Here is a 15,758-nt window from a genome sequence, read left to right on the forward strand (position 1 = left end):
CTGTAACTTTCAGCTGTAAATCTAGATCTATAGAGGAAAGAAAATGTTTTTTTTTTAATTTTAAAAAGGACATCTGGACCTCTGATGCTGGCACATTACTAAAACCAGGGACACCTGTCAAACAGGAAACATCAGCAGACATGAGAACAACAACTTTTGATGGATTGAAAAATTTAACATGCTCAAGGAACAAAATCACAACCCATAACCAAGATCTTCTAACAAGGGAAATAACCAACTTTTCACTTAAATGAGACTTATTACGGTGATTACGTCCCTTTAGTCACATGGCGAGGCGTTAATTAATAATTAATTGTTTGGTGAAAAAACGCGGATAATCCAAAATTATGCAAATGTTGCAGAATTACGCGAAAAAACGCCGCACAATGGCATAATCCTACGGGGACAGTACTTCTACTTCTACTCACAATACCTCATCCCTCCCCTCTTCCTTTTACTCTACTAGTCTACTCCTGACCTGGACCACATCACATAATAATAATAATAATATGCTCACAATGTACAGAGCAAAAAAACAAAAACAAAAAGAAACAAAATACAAAGCATTACATTGTAGGTTTAATTAAAGAAAAAACATAATACAGTGGAAAGCATATATATAACAGGCCTGTTCGTTAATAACAGGGATTTTTTAAATCCCCGTTTTTTCCTACTCTTTGTCTCTAAGTCTATTAAAAGTTATCGGCAATACATGTAACAGGGCCTTATCTGGAGCCCAATCGGTTATAGCAGGGACAAAGGCTTGTTAACAATGTGTAAAAAGTAAGAGAGAGACAGAGAGAGAGACAGAGAGAGAGACAGAGAGAGAGAGCAACGCAGTGATGCGGCAAGCCCACGCAAGCCACGCCACTGCAAGCACACACAGCATGTGAAGCGGGGGAAACTACCCATGAATAAATACAGCTGGATTAGTCCACAAACGCTTACTTCCCTTGCACTTCTGATTTAACAGGGATCCGATATAACACTAAAAACAGGATTTTTTCTCAGGTCCCCCCATCCCTGTTATATCAGGATTCCACTGTACTGATACAAGTCAATATGTCTACAAAATTTGAGACTAATCAGAACCCTTAGATGGCACTCTGACTTGGATGTCTTTTATTTCATTTCAAAATCATCACATCAGGGCTTGACAGGTATTTTTAGTAAAGGCGGGCACGAGACGAGCCGTGTACTTGTTTCTCGCGGGTAACGGCCTTCCCGTCGCTTCTCGGGCATTATCCTTAAACTACTGCCTGGTACCGAGACGTGATACTGCTCGTTGGCTTGACATAACGAGTAACAGTAACGAGAGTGAGAGAGTGAGAGGCGAGAAATGACAACACAGACAGTGCCACCCATCACCGTGCCGTCCTGTGTGTGAAACTGAAAGGGAGGGGAGAGGTTGGCGAGACGAGGCGAGTGGGGAGTTGATCAGGGCCCAGGTCTCCCTACCTTCCTTCACCGCCTGCGCCTGCGCAACAGGGCAAGCCTAGTTTCTAAGTTTAGATCCCCGCCACGACGGTCTTCTCGCTAAACGAGCTGCTCGTTCTGTGGGGCGAGAAGAGAAATCTCGGCCACGGCCGGCCTTCTCGTTGAACGAGTGGCTCGAACTGCGGGGCGAGAAGAGAAATTGGTCACGAGACGAGAAGTATTTCTCGAGACACGAGACGGGAAGTATTTCCCGTTCCCGGGACCGGTCTCGGCGAGAAATAGGTCAGTTTCCAGGTCTTCTCGCTCGGGAAGGAAAAAGCGCTTCCCGCCCGTCTCTAATTTTTAGGTGTACATCTGCTCATGGTGAGCTCCTTCCAAAGTTTGAAGTGTTTTCTCAAATCATTGCATAGGCAGAAGTGACAATCTTACACACTATCGTTTGCCCACCTTGCTCCATCAGTTTAGAACTCTCCTCCCCAACCCTTGAGACATACAACATCCGAGTCTAAACTTAAAATATCTTTATTAAATTAAGACACATTTAATTAAATCATTTTCATATCAGTAGATTCAAGTTTGGTACAATGTTACGTAAAAGAAAATGACTACGTATTCATTTGTGTATTTTGCTTTTTGTATATTATTTTATTATTTTGTATGTGCTCATTTTGTAACGATATGTTAAGCGTGCACGTGTGATACGCAAGTAGATATGTGTGTGTGGCAAGCATGTGTGTGCACGTGCGTGCGTGTAATGTATGCGTGAGTGTGTGTGTGTGTGTGTGTGTGTGTGTGTGTGTGTGTGTGTGTGTGTGTGTGTGTGTGTATGTGTGTGTGTGTGTGTGTGCATATGTAGTATGTGAATACTGTTCATACGTGCATTTATGTAAGGCACCTAGAGCTGTGTTCACACATGAATGGGCACTATAGAAATGATCTGCATTATTATTACTACTATTCTGAAAAATGCACTACACAACTTTTGCAGTCTTGTATGTACAGAGATGACAGTCTATACTTGAGACTGTAACATCCACTAGAGATTTTCATCGGGCAAAAAAGACAGTGTGAAGTACAACCCTGCCATCCACCTCTAGGGCAGAAAAACATAGCAATCCTTCTTTTTTCCTTCCCAAAAACCAGACACAAATACTGGCATTCAGAATATTCTACTCTTCTTTCCCACTCATTTTAACTTAATAACGCAAAAACATCCCCCACCCAGGCCTTATTCTAGATCATACTAGACGGGGGGGGGAAAAAGAAATCATGACTTTTCTTCATTCACGTTATTAGCATCAACTGTGTATGCACAGTTTCAAAGTACCAGTACCACAATCATAGACAACTGCGGCAACTTTAAACATTAAATATGCCCGATTCATAATAAACAACCTGCAAGTGGTCAGTAACCACACTGGAATGGCCTGCTTCATCAAAGTATAATCTATTTTTATCGACAGCCGATGTATCGACATTTTGACATATCGACATATTTTCCAATTACGAAATCTTTCCTTCAATGTCTTCACTTAACAATTTCTCTTATATCAGCTTTTTTTTTCGGCTCACTCTGCTTTATCGACATGCTTCCGGGTACCTGACGAAGCCCACGAACATAAATGGGGGGGGGGGGGGGGGGAAGCCATCCTAACGGTCAACACATTAGTTCTTCATTAAGTCTGCATACCCACCAAGTAGCCTATTTGACACACCAGGCTTTAGTAGGTCATGTAAGGCCTACACAGTGTAGTCTCCAACACAGAACAGTGCTTCAACAAAGTTTGCACAGGTGTGTAGTGTGCACCTTGCGTTGCTCGGTCTTTGGTACGGTAACTCCAATCCCCCCTCCCCTCTGCCTCTTGTTTATTTAACTGTGTCGGTAAGTACGAATCAAGGGAAGCAACCAGCTTAAAAAGTAGAGTTGTCTTTTTACCGCTAGCCTCCCCTTGTTTTTTTCCTCTTTTGGCTTCATATTTTCATTTATCGACATTTTTATATATCAACATCAAATCCACTTCCCAAAGCATGTCGATATAAGCAGATTATACAGTATTTCATTTCAATCTTGTCAATGCCGTCATCTGTTTTACTTTTAATGCGTAGACTCCTCAAAAACTGCAATTCCCAGATTTTAATAGCAGGCCGAAGGAAGGGAAACCGCCATTGTCTTATTACTAATTTACACTACTCCCTCCAGCCAGTTCAGGAGGACAGCCTCTCTTGCCTACTCACACTAGTATTCACACATAGTAGGCAAAGTTGTAGGCTACTGACCGGCTACACCCACAACATACAAATTCATTCTTACAGGTCTCAGAAAATGCAGCTCCAGCTAATAATATTTGAATAAAAACTATTCACCATAAAGCGAATAGACATAAGCACAGGTTTTTTTCAGATTGCAAAAGTGGACCAGAATGGTAAAATTTGATGTAACAGCTGCAAAGTTATAGATGCTGTTCTAGTACTAAAGGAGATTTCTCACACAACAAAATGACAAACAGAGCTATTACTTTTATGATTATGACCAGTGGACAGGCTGACTATCACTGGTGGACAGGGCTAAATGACTGTCACTGGTGGACAGGGCTACACAACCATCACTGGTGGTGGATAGGGTTATATAACTACATAACTAAAACTGGTGGAAAGGGCTACAAGACCATAGCTGGTGTTGAACAAGGCTACATAACTGACACTGGTGGTGGACAGGGTTACATAACCGTAACTGGTGATGGACAGGGATACATGACCGTCACTGGTGTGGACAGGGCTACATGACCCACACTGGTGGACAGGGTTGCATGACTATCACAAGTGGACAGTGCTGCACGACAGTCACAGGTGGTGGACAGAGCTACATGGACTGTCACTGGTGGAGGACAGGGCTATATAACTGTCACTGGTGGAGGACAGGGCTACATGACAAACACTGGTAGACAGGCTATATGGCACACTGGACTGGCAACTGTCACTAGTGAGTAGGCTGACAATCACTCATGGACTGGTTGACCATCCCTGGGTGAGAGTCTGGCCACCACTGATGGTGGACAAGCTATTGTTGGCTGTCACTGGAGGACTGGCTATAGTTGACTGTCACCAGTGATGGACAAGCTATTGTTGACTGTCAGTGTTGCAAAAATTTACTGTCACTGTCACTGATGGTGGAAAAGCAGTTGTTTGCAGTCACTAGTGAACAGTTTGACCATCACTGACCAGCCATGAAGGCATAGTCATCCACAATCTCTCCATCCTCATCACTGTCTTCTTCCTCTTCTTCCTCCTCCATTTCTTCCTCAAAGTTGTCGATGCTTCTGGGGACTGCAAGCAAACAGACAGATTAGTTGAGAGGAACAAACAATACAACAACACACGGAAAAACAAGAGAAGCAACAGGTCGCAACCAATTTTTATTTCCAAATGTCTTCCATCTTCTTTTGTGTACCTATGGGTAGTCCAACGCTGCAAATCTTTAAAACCCAACTGCAGCCAATATCATCATGGTAAGGCATGTTCATGTTCCCAGACAGAAGGACTCCAAGCCCCCAGCCAGGTGTGCCCTATTCTCATAGCTACCCTGAATTTTCAACACCGAAAAGTACCTTTAAACCAAAAATATACTATCTCCGTCTGCGTGGTGTCAGCAAAATGAAAGTGGTTGAAGGATGACTATCTCCGTCTGCCTGGTGTCAGCAAAATGAAAGTGGTTGAAGGATGCAAAAGCAATACTATACAGTGGAACTCTGACTTAACGAGCTCGGATTCAACGAGAACTCGGATTCAACGACAGGAGATAAATTCCCCGGTTTTTTTTCTTCTTTATAATCAATAAAAATAACGCGGATTCAACGAGCACTTAAATCAGCCAGCTCGGATTCAACGAGATCGCTTCCAGGATGAACAGCTCCCGTAGACGTGGCTTCGCTCATTTTTCTCCCAGAACAAACTTTATCTATTCACGGAAACCATCCATTGCACCAGTATCGTGAACTAGGCTATTATTTACTTAGCAGATTGCATGCGACAAATCAGCGGCCTTTTTTCATACCAGCACAATATGCGTCGTTGGCGCGCGCATGTGTCTACTCTGGCGTATGTCGGGGTTGGATAGGCGGTCTGCAAATGTGTGACTGTGTGCGCTCGGATTCAACGAGATTTTAAGTCAGGCCCGGCGACCTCGTTGAATCCGAGTTCCACTGTACCACTTAGTTAATGTCTGAACAGTAGTAGTAGATAGATAGCATTTGTATTTAATAGGGCAAATTCGCACTAAACAGCCAGTTCTCTGCACTTTACAACCACTATTATTAACCCAGCAGACCTGATAGCATTCTGAACCAATTTGTGTCGTGACATTGTGGAATCAGGCACTCGTTAATTTTTGGGCATATGGGGTTATTGGTATCATCATAAAGCCTGTTCATTTGTCTTGCTTTTGGTGAAAAAAAAATTTCCATCTATCTTAAATAGAAGTCAAAATATTTGCGATTGAAGGAGGTCAGGGTCGCCTGGTTTCACAGGTGCAATTAGCGAGAAAATGCCCGCCAAAGTGTGGTAATTTCCATAGCTTGAAAGTCCTTGGAAACGGAAAATTAACACTTTTTGTGCCTTTAATCAATGTTTTTCAGTAAAAGTCACACAGAAATGTGTTTTTAAATGGAAATAAAAGGTGTTGAGTCAAAAAAAGAAAATTAGAAAAAAATTGCTCAAAGGTCAGAAAAATACAAATTTCTTTGATTTCGCTATTTTGACAAGGCGCCTGATTTCACCACGAAACGTCAAATTTCACCTTCACGGGAAGCATACAGTACTATCAAGTCTGCTGGGGTAAAAGTATAATTTGTAAAGCGCATAGAGCTTGCTGTTGAGAAGGACTTGAGCTACACAAATACTATCTCTTATTATATTAATATAGTGCGTGTTAAGGAGAAGACTACTATATATCAATGCAGCCATATAGAGGAGACTTTACTAGGCTGATTATAACAACAAACTGGGCCGTACATATCAGCAAGTTCTGAAGCAAACCACAGCCATCTGAACCATTCATGGCCTTACCTCTGTGCAACAGCTCCGCATCCACGCGCAGATCCAGCACCTCATGGTGGTCTGGGGCCGAGTGCTCCACCTGAGGAGGGAGGGAAAAATTACATTAGCCTCAACCATCCACAACATACTTTTATGTTGGGCACTTACAGCCAGTCTGACACAACTCATCAGATTAGACAACAAGTCATTAGATCAGATTAGACAACAACACTGCAGATTTGACAACAACCCATAAGACCAGACTTGAAAACAATTCATTCTATAAGATTAGAAAACAACTCATAAGATCAGATTAGACTACAACTCAAGATCAGATAAAACAAAATCTCATCAGATTAGATTTGACTACAACTCATAAGATCAGACAAAATTTAATTCAGACACAGCATAATAATATTATATAAGACACAACTCATCAGATCAGATACAACTCTTTATAACTCAGTATAACTTATTAGACCAGACAGAGACAAATCCTTAGATCATGCACAACTCCATTCCTGAAGAAAAATGAGTAATGAGATCTTTGTTTCTGGTCCCCCATTCTTGTAGAGGTGCCATCTTCTAGCCACCAGGCAGACCAGAGTAACGGGAAAAAGTGTCTTGATGGCTCCTGACAGTATCCCTTGGCAAAACAGGAATGCAAACTCACAACAGTTCTGACAGCATAGTTTTGCCTCGGATCCTTAAATGTACATGGAAGCAGGCGCCCTACTTTCAAAGCTTCCTCTACTTTATACATGTGTCAAAAAGCACTCACCGTCCCAATGGGTATCATAGATGACACACTGTTGACATCCGACGCCGTGTCCAACGATCTGCTGGGCTCAGAGGTGCTTGTCCCATGTTGGGGCACACTATGGCTCACTGAGTTTTGCATCTTCATCAAACTCATCAAGGCCAGTTCCTCAATCTAAACAGGACAAACAAATAAAAAATGTTACATATATTTTTAAAAACTACTGTAAAATAGGAAATTCTTTTAGCCAGATCTTCCTTCAAGGAAGGCAAGAACCTTGTTAACTCAAATTTTAAAAGTTAACAAGAGAGACAAAAAACTATCTAACATTGTCAATGATAACAACATAGTTATCACTTTGGCTGCACTTTGGCAATAAAATTCTGTCAATGTATTGTGATGGGCGTTAGACAAAATCCGGCAAAGATTAATGTATTTTACCAGAAAGCATAATATACGCAATCTGAGTTGGCCACAAAACATCCTTTGGTTAGAGAGGTTTTCCGTCTCAAGCATTGCTGCATTGATCCTCCCAAAAGGGCTACCAAAGTTAGAAAAACTCAACATGCAAAGCAAAGCTAAAAATGCTATGGGTCATTTTATGTCCTGATGGCCCGCAAGCAAGCTATAACATTTCGCACGAGTGAAAATTTATTTGTCCCTATTGAGATTGATAAAGTAAGTGACCACGTGGAGGAAGACAGCAAGGTTCACTGACCAATGGTGATCAAAACATGCTTTGATGGAACCTCCCTAAATTGTTGTGGGGAACTTCAAGTAATCACCAATGTAGCTGTGGTGGACAGCGAGGTTTTGCACCAAATTTAAAGTGCATTTTCGAGCATTTATAGTTTCAATTTGAATTTAATATTTATACACATTGTGTATCAAAGGTATCAGAAATCTTAAGATGCAAAAACTATTTTTCGCAAAAATTCAAGTCAGCGAGGTTCCATCAGAACACCAACGAAAAGCTACCATTTTTGCACAAAATTCAACCGTTGTCTGCAAAATTATTCCTATTTATTTGGAGTTTAACTGGTCGTATCCATTGTGGATGAGAAAAACTACTCATAAGGCCTGTAACATACCTTACATTTCACGTGACATTCCATTACAATGTCAAGGTCAGACCTTTTGTTTGAGTATGGAAAGTGATAACGGATGGTGCCGATTTGGAGAGGCTGACGGAAAGCTAACAAAATTTCCCATGTCTATGGGATTCAAGTAATTCTCAACACGTTTATAATAGCAAACACGATATGAGGCAGTCGACACATAAAGCCAAAATTCAACATTGAAGGAAATTTTCGTGCAGTGAACAGTAAATTTGGAGAACAACAATACCATGCAGATGCAGATATGAATGACCTCATCACCAAGTTCCTCAGTCTCCAGAGTTCAAAAGCTCCTCTGTTTAACTTCTCAGTATATAATTTAAACAAATTTGATATTCTGAAGCAAGTCAGGGATCTGTTTTTAGTCATAGTGTGCACTTTGGCGAACGTTGATTAAAGTTGTGGTGTGGAGGAAATGTTTTAGGTCCCCTACTTTTTAACCCGCTTTTGCCTTAGCAAGGCCTACATCAAAGAAAGTGTGTCAGAACCTTAGTTTGCAGTGATCTTTAGTCTTTATCTTTATAAATGGGCTTTTAGATTCTGTTGGTCATCCAACTTTTGGACCCGTTATATATGCAAAGATCTGAGAAGACTTTTCATCTTTAACAAAGCAATTTCACTATCTTGTACCGTTGTCAGTGACGAATGTGAACAAGCTATAGACCTAGTGGATATCTCTGGCTCTATTCTAGTCTAGCACAGTTATAATACAGGGTGCCCATGGCATCTTTATTGGGGGATCGGTAAACCGATCACCCGACTCGTCGCCTGAAAATGAAAACAGATAGTTTTCGAGGCAAAGAGACGGGTGATCGGTTTGTAGTTTGTACTATGATAGCCACTTTGAGCCCTCTACTCTAAGGTACATTGAAAGCCCCCCCCCCCCCCCCCCCCCCCCCCGCCATTAATATAAAGTTTTTTGCGTACTCCCCCGCTCCTTATTCCATACCCTCCGTTTATAATTTTCCAGCTTGCCACGACCAACGATCATGTGAAACATTCGATCTAGAATCTAGATATCTGAAAGAAACTTCTTTTTTTTTGTAAATGGCAAATTACCCACAGTATTAATACCGGCACCGGGTTGGCTACCTCAATTTTCTCTGCATTTTAAAAACTTTTGTACATTGGTTTGTATTTTTTTAATGAAACTGGTTTGTTCCTAAATGGTAAAAGTTGTCACAGTAACATGCTAAAATCACTAACATTTCATTATTTCTTGTTCTTTTATTTTCACTGAAAGAGAAATAAAACAGATTTGTTCCTACTAGTACAGGGGTATGAGTTTGAATGTGCCACGACTTCTTTCAATTTCATGTTTTCACCGCTTTCTGTGTGTTATGAGCGGAATGTAAGCAGTAAGCACAACAAGCCATTTTATTGCCTGTTTTTCATAATTTTTGGTCTGGATTCCAAAAATAACAAGAAAATTATACTTTTTGTCTTTGTTGGAAGCTATCTTTTCCTTGGTATTGTTGCTTGCGCTGTCTATCGTACCAGTAGGCCTTCTGTGTAGAACTGGTGAGGTGGGTGCGTGTGTATGCCTGAGCATCAACAATCACAATTCAATGAATCAGGAATCACACACTACATGCTCTCCTCTTCTTTTACATTTTGGCCTAGCAGCCTCGGCTTAGGTCTATGGCACATCACTTTTGGAGTGGCTCACGTAACACGCCTCTCCGCACCATCTCTCTTCCGTCTGCCCCACCTCACTCATCACTGGACTGGCCAATCACAATGCCGCACCATCGACTGCCTCTTTGGAGCCCACCTTCAGCCTCCAATCACCCAAACCCCTTCCCCTAGCTAGAGCTTGCTCGATCTCTCTAGCAGTATCCAAGTTCGGGACTTTCCTTGCCCTGCTAAACCCAAGCATAAGTAATTGAGTTTACATAGAAAAAGGGGGATTGCGGTAAAGTCCTGCTGTAGGGAAGGTCCCGCTGCAGCGGGTGCCGCTATAGTCATGTTCTACTGTATGACGAATGTTTGTAGTAAAAAATTAGGTTTACTAATTTATTACAAATGCTTAACTTTCAAGGTCATCTTTGACATTGACTTTGACCATGTGTTCAGAGGGAGCAGTCGTGCATAGATCTACACAACAAGGTGTCTATGACTGTGAACTTGGATTTAAAACCAAAAAAAAAGAGTAGCTGAAATGGCCATTGGTCAAACAATGTGGCCTCACACAATGCGCACATCGGAGAATGTGGTGGTCGGAGTTGGCACAGCAAAGATAGTAGGGCACAGTGCCGTGGTGCACTGCCCACAACACATCGAGTTGCTTAACACGATACTTCTGTGTAGAACGAGGGTGGACCTTCCGGTTACCGTGCCATGTACGTAAGCTAGAGTCTGAGACTTACGAACCCGGTTACCATATTACGTGTCGTAGACACTCCCTTATTCCTACCTCCCTTTTATTCGATACCGCCTTAGTCGTCATCGAGTATAGAAGCTGGCTAGCAAACCAAACCAAACAGAACCGATTGTGCCCAGACTAGATTACTAGATCTCTAGACCTAGATCTAGAAGTAGAAAGGTAGAAGAATTTTAAACATGACATAAAAAGCAAGACTCTATTAATTTAATGGTAGTGTTAATTGCGACAGAGTGACTCCGTGACAATTAATGCGGCGTTAATTGCGACAGAGTGAGTCTGTGACAAAAAAAAAGAATTTAAAAATAAAAAATAAAAACAAACACACACACACACATGATGCACACACATGCACTCACACACACACAAATACACACGCACACACACACATACACTCACACACACACACTTCTTGTGGCCTTATAACTTATACACACACACACCAAACTAACAGACAAACAAACAAAGACAGTCGCAGCTCTTTTCCTGTTGTTGTTGCTGTTGTTGCCCCCAGTGGTTTTTGTTGCTGTTGTCTGCTGATGATGATGTTTTGTTGTAATATTTGTTGCCTCGACTCTACTGTACAGAAAGTCTTTGTGGATTTTTGCCACACTCTTTTTAAAGTCCGCCTTCTCAACTGTTTCAGTTTCAGATGATTTCTTCCTAAAGGCAACAAAATTTTCAGCTTTAAATTTAGCAAAAGCTCTATGTCAAATTCGTTGTAAGATTTGAGTGCCTGCTATGAAATGCCTTCCATCTTGTCAGGCAGAGACTAGCCTCTAGACAGCTAGGACCACGCTGGGAAAAGTGGAAATGGTAGATTATGTTACAGATCTCTAGATCTAATCCTCAACGCAAAAGAGCTCCGTGTTCACTCTGTCGCAATTAACGTTGCGTTAGTAGTAACAGCGTCACTCTGTCGCAATTAACACTATCTAATTTAATAAAAATCTAGACAAGATTAGATCTAGATCTAGATAATCTAGATCTAGAAATATAAAAATACAGTCGAACCTGCCATGACGGCCACCTCTCTTTACTAAAGACGACCACTTTCCATTCCCCCCCCCCCTTGCGTTTTTTATATAATTTAACAACTGTGTAAAACGAACACCTGTCCAACGCGGCCACGGCCACCTTATTTTATCAACCCAGAGCCAAATTTACCTGCCTCAGGCGGCCAGGCGTGGTCTCTATGATCGCCCAATGCTCTGTCATAAATTCTAAATCAGCCTCTAACTCTGTGGACGGGCCGTCGTAATCCATTCACCTGTCATTCTTGTTAGTCTCTCCAGTGAATGTTTACCCAAGTTGACCAAAGGGTATCAATACTTTCAACTGCTGGTGAGGGAAGTGTGTGTTTGTCACTAAGCCTCGCCCACAGCAGCCAACTCAAACGCACAAATTGTATGTGAAGTGGCTGGTCACTGTTTTGTTTACCTATCTGTAACAAAGTCAGCAACCAACAAGCTAACAAAAAAAACAACAAAACAACAAACCAATAACAACAGAAAAAAACCATTCTTACTGGCATTCCTCCTCCTCCCCCCCCCCCCCCCCCCCCCCCTTCAAAAGAAGGGAAGAATTCCGTAACGAGCAACCACTATGAAACAAAGTAGAATAGAGGATTAGAATTAGGGTTTGGGGTAGAGGTACGGTTTGGGGTAGGGGTTGCGGGTTAGGGGTTGGGCCAGGGTTAAGGTTAGGTCTCTTCTGTATTGTGTTTGTTGGGGTGGTCGCTCGTTATGGAAGTCCTTTCGTTCTCTATGACAGTCCTAAGCCTGAATCAGCCCCGCTCTGGACCTGCCTCAGAAGGGAATGGTTTACTTTCTTCGTTTTGATCAGTCCTGCCTAAGACAAGACGGCCACCTTTGTTAAATGGGGTGCCCACTACACGGCTGGATCGGGCCGATCGCCCGACTCGATCGCCTGAAACTGAAAACAAACACATTTGTTTTTGAGGCGATCGAGTCGGCCGATCGCATCCGTAGTGGGCACCCCGTATTATAGTTATAATGCGAACACTTTTTGGCGCTTTTTTGGTAGTTCCCACCCCGTAACTGTTATTCGCCGGTTTTGGCCCCAAGAGTAGGGGCCAGTCTAGCCGTACTTAGATCTAGGTTTGGCCCTATCGACTCAAGCCTTGTTAAGTACACAGGTCTCATTAGATCTAGATCTAGTAATTATTCAGGTTCAAATACATGCAAGTCAGTAAGGCACCTTTTGGTTTTGTCTAAAATACAAATACTTTAGTAAAAAACTTGTCTAAATATAAAAACTCTTACCTTGAGTCTGTTGAGTTGGTCTTTAAATTTGTCTAACATCTCAACTAAAGTGTTCTCCTCTTCTTTCAGCATGCATTTTTCTTTGAAATAATTTGTGTGAGATGCAGATGCCATTTAGATTTTCTAGATCTATAAAATATAGATCTAGATCTAGATTAATCTAGATCTAGATATAGATATATAGATCTAGATATAGATCTAGATTATAGATCTAGTCTAGTGTTGTTGACAGACCTTTCGTCCCTAGATTCTAGACTAGATTTAGGCTGGATTTTTTAAGATCTTAAGTCCAGATTCCAGGCTAGGTCTAGGCCTATCGCCCCGCCAGTCGTTCTTGAAAGGGTTGAAACGTTCTCTGGCTTTTACTTTTAGCCTATCTGGATCTAAAAATGTCATTGGCTTTTGCCTTTTTCATTTTCGCGTGTGAAATTCACACTATGAATGTAAAGTTGTGAAACTTGTTGCGTGCGGGTTGATTATTTCCGCCTTTCAGCATTTGTAAACTTAGAAATTGAAGGCGATGTTATAAAACTAGTATAATCTAGATCTAGATCTAGATTCTAGATCTATAAAACAATTAAAATTACTTTTTTTTTTCCTTCTGTGGCACTAATTTGTTGAATGTTTTACATCCTCTATTTTCTTTGAACATATGCTTACAAAAGACTTTGCTTTTTCTAAAAATATATCGCTATAGAATCTAGCTAACGGGACTGGCTGTGGAGAATCTTTGACTGTATATTTTAGAACTACACCTGAAATGACCCGACTTTTTATGACAAGGGATATCATCGCCACGCTAGAAACCGAATCCTTAGTTACGCTTACTTCCCTTGATAACAAACAATAAATGGGCGACATGACAATAATAATTATATAATTTATAAGCTTTCAATTATTATTACGATACAGTAATTCATTTGTTTAAAGTCGTAGCCTACTTAGAACTAATAATATATTACGTTGGTCTACATTTTTACTGACAAAGTCAGATCTTGATGCTTGTTGTTGTTGCAGCATTGGTATTTAAGTGACTTGCAGTTTTATATTATCCTTGTAGGCCCTATATCTTTTGTCCATTCCAGTAAGCTACCACACACGTACACGCTTCTGAGAATGAGACATAGTAAATATGATTAATATTACACACCATATCACGTGCGTAGCTAGAATAAAGGGCGCTCGTCGACGCTCAAGTGTCGTTATGAACGTATTTTGTTTTCAATTACGTCCTTCATATCGGAAAGCTATAAGAACCCGATCACCATGAGACAAAAGGCAGTTTCAATCTTAGGCCTAATTAAGCGGGCCAGATTCTTGAGTGGATTTCAAGATGTATGATTTACTTACTCAGTCTTTACCTGTTCCAACTGTTGGCCTCTATTGTTTATTAAAATACATGTATTATGAAATAAATAATTACCAATATAGGCGATACTGACTCCCGGGAGAAGATAAAGAGGATTGTTTATTCAAAGGATAATATCACATGTGTGTAGGCCAATATATTATGTCTGTGTGGTGAGCGTGCAGGCTTTAGGTGAATCAGTGTCACTGTGATTTGATAACGTATTGAAACAATGAATGGTCAGTCGCCCGCCACGCTGCGTAAGTGAGTGGAAAAGAAAGATCATGAATGGGCCAGTATTGGAAGCTATGATGACATGACAATGTGTAATTAGCTGAATGTTGATAGTTGATAAGTATCCCCTCCCCGCCTGTCACGTGGGAGGCCGGGGTTCGATTCCTCTCGCGGGGGTGAAAAGTTCCCCCTCCCCGCCCCCCCCCCCCCCATATACATTGAGAGAGCAGACCGAAGCAGAGAAAATAAAAATAATATGCTAAAATAGAGATTGAGAAAAATACATCAGAAAAAGGAGGGGGGAGAAATAGAAAATATTTTATAACTTTATAACAATAAAGATGAAAAAGTCTATATTTAGCCATTCTGCAATCTCTTCAGTTCCAATTAGATATTCTGTTCGTTGAAGGGGAATTGAAGCTTACTAGTTTATTTCAGCGTTTTGTGTTTTTATTTTTAGTCAGGTACTAACGACAGTTACGACACAATTAAGTCATATACCGGTAATTGCCGATGCTTTAAAGGGGTTACGAGAGAACAAACACACAAAAAGAAGGACGAGAAGAAAAAAAAATGGTGGATGTTTGAAAGGAAACAGGAGATAGGAATCAGACCGCACCAGAGCACCCGCCAACCACTCAAAATTTGTTAAAGAAGGGACTCCAAAGTGCACTTTACTCTAAGCCGAGAGAGGCGTTTTCAGTTCTAAAGAAGCGTGGAGAAAACAGACCTTTGATCAATGAAGCGAGTGAGGCAGAATATTCCATACATTTCGATTTGTTTTGGATTTGTTTGTTGGTTGTTGTTTTTTTGTGTTTTTTTGTGTTTTTTTAATGTTGTTTTTGTGCGTGTGGGTTGTTTTGTTGTTGGTTTGTTGTTGGGTTTTTTTGGGGGGAGGGGTGTGGTAAGTTTTATTTTGTTTTGTAATAATCAATCGCGCATTCATAGGAACATTAATACGCTTGATCGATTACAGGCCCTCTCTCACAGGCACTCGTGACGATAGTTCAATTTTATTTTTTACAAAAGCACCCAAACTATCCCCAGAACAACAGAAAGAAAAAGCACGTTAATGAGGTGTTCTCTCAATAATATCTTTTTTAAAAATAAATTAAAATGACCAAGCGCTTGGTATCGGGGCTTTTAATTGCTGTTCTGGGCG

General features: G+C 41.1%; 1 protein-coding gene across 1 annotated transcript; it reads right to left on the reverse strand.

Moving 5' to 3' along the window:
• Positions 1–1,943: 1,943 nt before the first annotated feature.
• On the reverse strand, positions 1,944–13,505 carry LOC101859678 (snRNA-activating protein complex subunit 5). Its single transcript, XM_005111362.3, has 4 exons — positions 13,015–13,505; positions 7,250–7,402; positions 6,499–6,568; positions 1,944–4,761 (listed from the first exon to the last, which is right to left on the reverse strand). Exons 1-4 carry the CDS (start codon positions 13,126–13,128, stop codon positions 4,649–4,651), a joined length of 450 nt encoding a protein of 149 aa, XP_005111419.1. The 5' UTR covers positions 13,129–13,505; the 3' UTR covers positions 1,944–4,648.
• Positions 13,506–15,758: the final 2,253 nt, after the last annotated feature.

Source organism: Aplysia californica, unplaced genomic scaffold, assembly GCF_000002075.1.
Source record: "Aplysia californica isolate F4 #8 unplaced genomic scaffold, AplCal3.0 scaffold01047, whole genome shotgun sequence".
Lineage (NCBI taxonomy): Eukaryota > Metazoa > Mollusca > Gastropoda > Aplysiida > Aplysiidae > Aplysia > Aplysia californica.